The sequence below is a fragment of the Leptinotarsa decemlineata genome, unplaced genomic scaffold, assembly GCF_025532065.1.
Source record: "Leptinotarsa decemlineata unplaced genomic scaffold, Ldec_3_MD MMD2_tig00078422_RagTag_RagTag, whole genome shotgun sequence".
NCBI lineage: Eukaryota > Metazoa > Arthropoda > Insecta > Coleoptera > Chrysomelidae > Leptinotarsa > Leptinotarsa decemlineata.
In genome coordinates, this window is record NW_027412747.1 from 2,378,745 (window position 1) to 2,388,510 (window position 9,766).

Consider the following 9,766-nt stretch of genomic DNA (forward strand, 5'->3'; position numbering starts at 1 on the left):
TCCTTCCTGATTTTATCTATCTCTGCCTCGATGGCTCCTATCCTTTCTTCGAGTAGGCTCGCCACACTACAAAGCTCTTTCTTCAAGCTATTCGAATTCTCTAGAAATTTATCTTCCAAACTTTTCGAATTTTCCAGAAGCTTGTCTTCCAAACTCTTCGAGTTTTCCAGAAGCTTCTCCTCCAGGAACTTCGAATTTTTTTGAAGTTCATCTTTCAAACTCACCGAACTTTGTTGAAGTTCATCTAGTTTGCTCATTATTGAACTCAAATCATCCCCAGAAATTTCGAATAAATATGCTTCGGGATCTTCTCCTAATTCAATCAAGTTATCCCATAGTCTCTTCTGGAGTACTGATTTCTTTCAGGAAGAATCTAGCTCTCTCTCCTCCAATTCTTGCTTCAATTCGGCGACTTTCAAGTCCATTAGGCGCACTTTCCTCGAACACATTTTGTCTCTTATCGTCTATTTTCCACAAAGGGAAAGGTCTATCAGTTTATCTTTCCGTAGTCCGGTACTGTCCACTTCGCGAAACACAATGAATCACCAGTCTCTACGCCAGTGGTCGCCAACCTGTCGATCGCGAGCTACCGGTAGCTCGCGGAGGCAATTCTGGTAGCTCTCACAACGATTTCAATTTAAAAAATTCAAACTGCAAAAATCAGAGGAGCTTTCGAAAATTCCACAAAAAAAATCTAATTGTCATAATATTAAACATAAACAGCGGCAACGTTGCGGTGAGCGATCTGCCGCTGACGCCATCAAGCTAGAATCGGCTAGAACCGACCAGCCGGACCAGCGCGTTAGTGTTCGAGAACGATCTGGATTGCTTTGAACGGGATAAATACGCACGGCGCGGCGACATTGCGCTTAGTTTAAAACTGAACGCGTAACCAACGTCCAGCGGTTGGGTTAGTAGAGAACAACAAAAATAATATTATGGCAAGCAGTTGTAAGAAGGTAAAGACATACCACGTTCATTCGAAATGGGAAGAACAATACTTTTTTACAGAAGTTAAAGATAAAAATGTGTGTTTGTTATGTAATACTTTGGTCTTCGTTGCTAAAAAAGGAAATATTGAGAGACATCATAAAACTGTACATTCTAATTTTGAAAAATCATTCCCACTACATTCTGCCGCCAGAAAGGAGAAACTGAAACAGTTGAAAAAGCAGTTAATAGGACAACAATCAATATTTTTAAGAATAGTCGACAAAAATAAGGCTGCAACTGAAGCATCGTACCGTGTGTCCCAGATAATTGCACAAAAAAAAAACATTATGAAGAAGGAGAAATGATAAAACAGGCGTTTTTAGAAGCTGCTGATTCGTTCTTTGCCAACTTTAGAAATAAAGACGAGATAGTTTCAGCTATAGAATCTATGCAACTTTCTGCTAATACAGTGATGAGACGTGTAGAAGTGATGAGCAATGATTTTTTTTTACAGTTAAGAACTGACTTAGATAACTGTGTTTATTTTTCACTTCAACTGGATGAATCAACATATGTCGTTGACACTGCCCAGATGGTCGTTTCCTCAGGATGGTTTTTAGTGATTTTACGATTAAAGAAGATCTTTTAAAGTTTATTCCACTGAAAAGACACACTACTGGACATGAGTTGTTTTCTCATTCAAAAAATATCATTTCTTCCGAGAAAATTCCAATATCGAAAATGGTAGGCTTGACAACCGATGGCGCTCCAGCTAGTGTAGGTTATGATAAGGGTCTGGTGGCTTTGTGTCGTAAACATGAAGCTTTTCCGCAATTTCTCTGTTACCACTGCATTATATATCAGCAAGCATTATGTGGAAATTTCCTGAAACTAAACAACAGTAGTTGTTTACAGCTGATTCTCGGCCTCCCCCCACCACTATGACGTATTAATTGCTTTTTTTATTGGTTGTTGTTTGGTGAAGTCAAGGTGATGTGACCTTGAAGGGTGTGGTGTATGGATCGTTCAGAATTTTTTTCCCGGTTCTAATCCTCCCCCCACCAATATGATGTGTTATTTGCTTTTTTTGTTGTGCAGTGAAGTCAAGGCGTTGTGACCTTGAAGTGTCTGGTGCATGGATCGTTCAGATTTTTTTTTCATATGAGATTTTGTGTGTTTATGTGTGTGCGTGTGTGTGTGTGTAGGAGAATGCACGGTACAGGGTTTCATCATGTGCTTGTTTGTCTATGTACAAACATACGTCTGCATACTTCGAAGATCCTCCAAGTAATAAATGCTCCATCGGTGTTAGGTCACCAAGTTAGTAGTGGAGTGACGTCACAGCAATAACCGTTCAACGGCTAGAGAGCGACATGTTCACTCCACGACGTGTGGCAGAGTAATGCGTATTCATCGGTCTGCCCTCACCTCTCCCGAAGCGATGAAGGTTGTGATGTAACGCATTGCTCTAGCCCCGCTATCGATGGTGACACCACGGCAGCCGAGGACCGTCTGCCTAACGTCTACCCTCTCCGAGACCGCAACGACCACTGCTTGCTCGTATATCGACATCTGTTATCGCATTCAGTTGGGAGGTAATCTTGGCGCATGTAGTTGAGAAGTGGGGTTGGCTATGACGTCTTGACGGGTCCTATCAGAGTGTATTTGAGAAGCGTACGAGTGTTGGCTATGTCAGTTTACATCAAGTGAGTTAGTGAGAACTATTATATAAAATGTATTCCTGTGACTGTGGTAAATCTTTCACTCGTAGTGATAATCTTCGTCGGCATCAGCTCCAGAGTTGCCAAGGAGGGCCTGCAGTGAAACGGGTGAGAGTGGATAATGCAACACCTATGTATACGTGCAATTGTTGTAATGTGACAATTCCTATGACCCAAGTGAATTCTCACCGAAGAACCATGAGTCATAAAAATAATGCATGTGTTCAATTGACTGACGGTGTTCAAATTATAACGAATGCATTCAATTGCCGCATTGCTACATACAGGGTGGAGAGTTCGATTGTAACCAGTGACTACATGTCATTTTTCAATGAGATTAGGCAGAAGGTCATTGAATTACTGGAATCAGCCATCAGGATCCATAAAAGCATCAAGGTGAATATGGAAGTTTTTGGGAATTATATTCTTCAGACTGATGATTCGAGGGACACGAAGTCATTTAATTCCCAAAATAAAATAGTGGACCAATCTTCAGATTTGAATGCTGTTTTTGATGGATTCCGTGATGTAATTGTGGCTCAAACGACTGAGTTCCAGGATCGTGACTCAGGTATTTATTTTTTAAAAATTTCAATAAGATTGAATAGTAATATTTTTTTTTATAATTCAGGTTGGACTTGTGAAAAAATATTGTTTCTCGAGATCAACATTAATAAATACAGTCCACTGGAAGGACGTTCATATGTGAAGCTGCCTCAATGTATTCAATGGAAGAAAGCTGTTGTGAATGTTCGTAATGAAGATCAATATTGTTTTGCTTGGGCTATAACATCAGCATTATATCCTGCAGATAGTCGAGTGTCCGAACTTACGTCATATCCACATTTTTCCACTGTTTTAGATGTCACAGGTATGGATTTTCCGGTTAAAGTTAATAATAAGAGTATTGAAATATTCGAAGATAGGAATGATATTTCAATTAATGTTTACGGTTTAGAGAGTACATTTGAGAAGGGTAAAATGAAGTATGAAGTGATTGGTCCATTGCGATACTCACAGAGAAGACTCCGGAGACATGTCAATTTGTTGTTTATAACTGATGACTCCGGTAATGGTCACTATTGTTGGATCAAAGATCTTTCAAGATTAGTTTCTAATCAACTATCAGCTCATAGACAGAAAAAATATTTTTGTGACGGATGTTTGATATATTTTTCTGATGAGAGATTGCTTTTACGTCATAATATGAATGATTGTAATCACATTAGTACCACAACACCAACTACTAATTTAAAGATCAATAAATATGGTAGAATGGTTGCGGAAAATAAACTAATGTTTGAAAACTTTGAGAGGCAAATGAGGGTGCCATTTGTAGTGTATGCTGATTTTGAATCAGTGCTCAAACCGATTCATGTGAATGAGCCAAATCCTGAAAGTTCATACACGATTAAAACATTCAAACATGCCCCATATTCATTTGCTTATTTGATAAAGTGTTCATATAATGATGATTTGTCAAAATTTGTCACATATAGGGGTGTAGATGCAGCTCAGAAATTTGTGAGTAGCATTGAAGATGATTTGAAAGAGATACATGAAAATCATCTCAGAAACCCTAAACCAATGGATACACAAACTGTCGAAGAAGAAGAACAGTTTGCTGCAGCCAGAACTTGTGGTATATGTAATAAAGCATTTACTGATGGTGAAGTCAAAGTAAGAGATCATTGTCATGTCACAGGAAAGAAAAGATCACATGCCGCTCACTCGAAATGTAATTTAAATTTCAAAATACCAAACTTCATACCTATCATTTTTCATAATTTAAGTGGTTATGATTGTCATTTATTCATAAAAGAATTGTATAGGAATAAAGAGAAAGTTGATGTTATCCCGCAAACTAAAGAGAAATATATATCTTTCACGAAGCATCTCTTTACACACAGCTATACCGATAAAGATGGTGTGGTTAGGAAGAATTATCTCAAAATGAGATTTATCGATAGTTATAAATTTATGACTAATTCGTTGGAGAAGTTGGGTGCAAACTTGACCTCCGATCAATGTTTGGAGATGCACAAACATTTCCCACAAATTGAGAAATTCAATTTGATGAGACAGAAAGGTGTATTTCCATATAGTTTTGTTGATGACATCGACAAATTGAATTATCCATTACTTCCGACAAAAAATCAGTTTTATGACACACTCAATTGTGAACATATATCGGAAACTGATTATGATAGGGCTAGAAATGTTTGGAATTTATTCGAGTGTCAGAATTTGGGGGAATACTCTGATTTGTATTTGAAGTCGGATGTATTGCTACTATGTGATATTGTTGAAAACTTCCGCACCACAAGTTTAGAGATATATAACTTAGATCCGGCACAATATTACACTGCACCTGGATTATCATGGGATGCCATGTTGAAGTTCACTAATGTTGAATTGGAATTACTAACTGACATTGATATGATTCACTTTTTTCAAAAAGGTATACGAGGTGGAATTAGTCAATGTAGCGAGAGGAAACATATAGCAAATAATAGTTTTTTACCGAATTATAATCCCAATGAACCTTCCACATTCATTACATATTTAGATGCAACAAATCTATACGGTCACAGTATGTCACAACCTCTACCAACAAGTGAATTTACATGGTTGACACCAAATGAAATTCTCAATCTTGATGTGATGGATGTGAGTACTGATAGTCCGTATGGGTATGTATTTGAAGTGGACATTCATTATCCACAAGAGTTGCATGATAAACATTCTGACCTTCCATTTTTAGTCGAAAAAATAATACCACCTCGTACACAATCGAAAATTCCCAAATTAATTCCAAATTTGAATGATAAAAGAAAATATATTGTTCATTATAGGAATCTACAGCAAGCTGTCAAAAATGGATTGATTGTAATGAATACACATAGAGTATTGAAATTCAAACAATCATGCTGGATGAAACCCTATATAGATCTTAATACTGAAATGCGTAATAGGTCTAACAACAAATCTGTTAAAGATTTCTATAAACTAATGAATAATGCGGTGTATGGAAAGACAATGGAGAATGTAGATAATCGAATTGATGTTAGACTCGTTACACATTGGGAAAATATAAAGAAAAATATAGGTGCCAGCACTCTCATAGCCAAACCAAATTTCAAAAATTGTTCAATTTTCACTGATAATTTCGTTGCCATTCAATTGGGTAGAGTGAAGGTTCATTACGATAAACCATTATATTTGGGATTTTCCATATTAGAATTATCTAAAACAGTCATGTATGATTTTTTCTATGGATGCATCAAACAACACTTTGATGAAAATGTCTCTTTACTTTACACAGATACCGACTCGCTCATTCTTAAAGTAAACACAGAAAATTTTTATGAATTCATAAAAACTAACATAAGTAGATTTGATACATCCAATTACAGTATAGTTAACCAATTCAATATTCCAGTAACAAGTTCAGTCTTGGGTAACTTCAAAGATGAATTTCCAAATGATCCAATCATGAGTTTTTATGGTACAGGTGCTAAAGCATATTATGTGAAATCTGTTGATGGTGAATTTAAGAAAGCCAAAGGGGTTAAACGATCTGTAATAAAGAATGAATTGACATGCGAAGATTATCAAAAAATCGTCGAACAAGGTGGTATGATATTCAGAAAGATGAATTCATTTGGAAGCGTGTTACATGATATGTATACTGAATTGAAAAATAAAGTTGCATTATCATATCACGACGATAAACGATTTATCATTCCGAATACTACCCACACTCTTCCTTGGGGTCATAATGATATTGAATTTTATGAAAACGATCCAAATGAGAACATTCGTTGGATAAGTAATATTATTCAACAATCACAATCTCAGGAGACTCCATTGGATCAATTGATTAATTTATTATCTGCCGAGATCAATGATTGAAATATCATTCAATATCTTCAAAACCGGAAAATTCAATATTGATATTTATGTAGCCATTTATAATTAATAATATATGACAGAAGTAATGTGATATTAATGTATTATGTATGTATGTATATGTATTACTGTAATGAATATAAAATGATTAAAATTTTATTTGTATTATTTCTATTTCCCTAATCAATTACTGCAATATATAGTATAATGTAAATGACAGAAATATCAGTTTGAAGAGAATCATCGTAGAGTGCACAATGTCTAAAACAATCGATAAGTTTGGTAGAAAAAGAAAATGGGGTGGTAATGTCATTCGAGGTCCTCCTGGGAATGGTTTTAAATTAACAAAAGATGGTCATTATGACATGCAAAGGAAAATATTGAAAAATACAAGTGAACCAATTGACAAGAGTGATTGTGTAACTGTATCATATCTTGAGGGGGAAATTAATGGAGCAAAGGAAGTTATACTTCTAGCCCTACAAGCTGCAATACAATCCACAATAGGCAATATTGCTCGGGACGCCCGGCAAGCATTTGACGATAAAATTGCAGAGGCTCGGATAACTTTCACTCGTAAATTTGACAAACTTACAAGTGATGTAGACATAAAAATGTCTGACATAACAGCGTCTACAAATAAAAAATTTGATGCTATGTCAAACATAACAGGGACTACAATGAAAAAGTATGATGTACTGGAACAGAGAGTTGAAGTATTGGAGAAAAACCATAAAGAAGTTTTGGAGAGAAACTATAAAGTCAAGCCATCATCATCAGGTGGACTGGGATATCCAGGACTGAACATTAATCCAAATCATAGAATAATACAACCAAAACCAAAACCAACTGATGATGTAATAATGGAACCAACATGGTGAATGTATTCCCTCGTTAGGTTAGGTTAATAGTTACGTTAGGTTAGCTGCATAGTTACGTTAGGTTAGGTGTTAGGTTAGTATTACCTCGTTAGGTTAGGTTAACAGTTACGTTAGGTTAGCTGCATACTTACGTTAGGTTAATAGGCGATCGCGAAGCGATCGCTTCGCGATCGTGAAGCGATCGCTCAGCAGGCCGCTTCGCGGCCTGGGGCGCTCAACATCCACCACTTGCATCCGGGGCGCGTTTTTTGCCCCTTCTCGAAGCCCCGCCCCCTTTCCGAAGCCCCGCCCCTCCCCTCCCCGAAGCCCCGCCCCCCCGACTCCCAACATTTGCGCATGTACACCCCTACCCTCAACGCGCATGTGCGCTCCCACCATTTTCCCACCACTCACGCATCGAAGTCGATACCCTCCGGAGAGCACTCCACAACATTCAGTTCGAGAAGTCATCTCATCGAGAGCAGTCCACTCCACAACAAGGCAGTACCTTCCAACGACCAACTTGATATTTGAGTAAGTAAATTAGGAATGTTATTTTTTATATCAACTAACTTTGTATTATTTCTTCTTTTTCAGAATGGCAACCAATACACAGGAGGTGAATAATGCTGTGGCGTCTATTCTGCCGGTGTCCGCTGACCAGGAGGAGGCAGCATCTTCGAGAGCGGTGACGGGTGACCAGGCAACCACTTCGCGTTCGCGAGTTAGGTGCAGATCTTCTAGCCCTGACTTATTCGAGGAGGAGGAGGAAGTCAGGGCTGTGAAGAAGGTTTGCCAACGACCTGCAGCAAGGGTTGGTTCTATTTCAAAGTACCGAGCTACTTGCAATAGGACTAATCCTTATGCAGGTAGTTTTTCGACCTCTCGTAAGAGGGCCTCCACACCAGCAGCAGCACCAGCAGCAGTGGAAACTCCGAGGATTCCTTTCACGGAGTTGGTGATATTGTCCCCGTTGGTGGTGCGACTACCACCGCTGCCAGCGACACCGGCGGATCCTGAGGTGTTGGTGCCACAGCCTATCGGAGAGGTTAGTGAAAAGTTGAGTGTTTTTCTGCAGAGATGTAAGGAAGCAGAACGAGCTTCCCGATCTAGCGAGGCCGCGTTGGTTACCATGAAGCGACAAATGGCTGAAATGGATAACCGACGGAGGGAACTCCAAAAGGAAATGGCCGAAATAGATCGGAATTATGCATCTCTGCAGGAAAGGTGTAAAGCAAAGACCTCTTCGATAGAGCTGTACAAAAAAGTAGTGACAGTTATGGACACTCTTTTTGTAGATGAAGTGTAAATATAAGATTAGTTTTAGGTTAGTTAGGAATATTTAATTATGGTAGTTTTAAGTTTATATTTGTTAAGTTTATATTGAATAAAGGAAAAGGAAGTGGAATAAAGGGTGTACACTGTTTTTTGGTTTGGTACACATTGAACAATGCGATGGTTGGAGCATTTTTCTTCACTTCCTCTTATTATTATTATTTTTTTTTATTTCAATTCCAAGTTCTTCTAGACAAATACCTCACATCAATTTTTGTGTTCTCTAATCACTTGTAAATAATTTCATGTGAAGAAAATTTAAAAAATAAAAAAATAGACATGTTTCATAGTGAAATCGACAAGTATATTTCATTTGTATTTTATCCATTCAAGTATCTCTTTCATTGAATATGTCTTATGTCACTTTGCAATTTACCCCTACTCATTGAATATGTCTTATGTCTCACTGCAATTTACCCCTACTCAATGTCCCACTCCTCTCCCACTCCCTCTCGAAAGTATAAAAGTAGAAATCATCTGATGAAACATTCAGTTGATCAGCTAGCATCGAGATGGAACCCGATTCAACCTCCGAACCCTATAGCTGCCCGGATCAGGGGTACAACTTCAATTACTGGGATAACAGCCAGGTACCGCTAGTCTCTTCCACCACGGAACCCCACAGTCCGCCATATGAATACCAGGATCAAGACATCAGGATGCAAGTTCAACATGTCACTGGCAGTGACGAAGGACACTTGGACGATTCGGAATATCCAGATCCTGACGGATGGTGGGACCCTGCTTATGATGACATTGTCCCAATGAGCAGCGACGACGACGATGATGACGACGACGACGACTCTGGCGATGATGCTGATGACGAGCTTGACGTTAGACGTCCTCCACCATCCCCTATCCTCATCGAGGATAGTCCTCCGCCATCCCCAATCCTGATCGATGATGATGTCCTCAATTCCGATGATGACATATAATCATCTACTCGTCCATCATTTCCTTTCCTTTCCTTCCACGGAGTACACACTTTTTGGTTGGTGTACACGA

General features: G+C 38.4%; 1 protein-coding gene across 1 annotated transcript; it reads left to right on the forward strand.

The window, feature by feature from the left end:
- Positions 1-1,826: 1,826 nt before the first annotated feature.
- On the forward strand, positions 1,827-8,827 carry LOC141487247 (uncharacterized). The gene is made up of 2 exons (XM_074186104.1): positions 1,827-7,960; positions 8,024-8,827. Exons 1-2 carry the CDS (start codon positions 7,809-7,811, stop codon positions 8,733-8,735), a joined length of 864 nt encoding a protein of 287 aa, XP_074042205.1. The 5' UTR covers positions 1,827-7,808; the 3' UTR covers positions 8,736-8,827.
- The last annotated feature ends 939 nt before the right edge of the window (positions 8,828-9,766 follow it).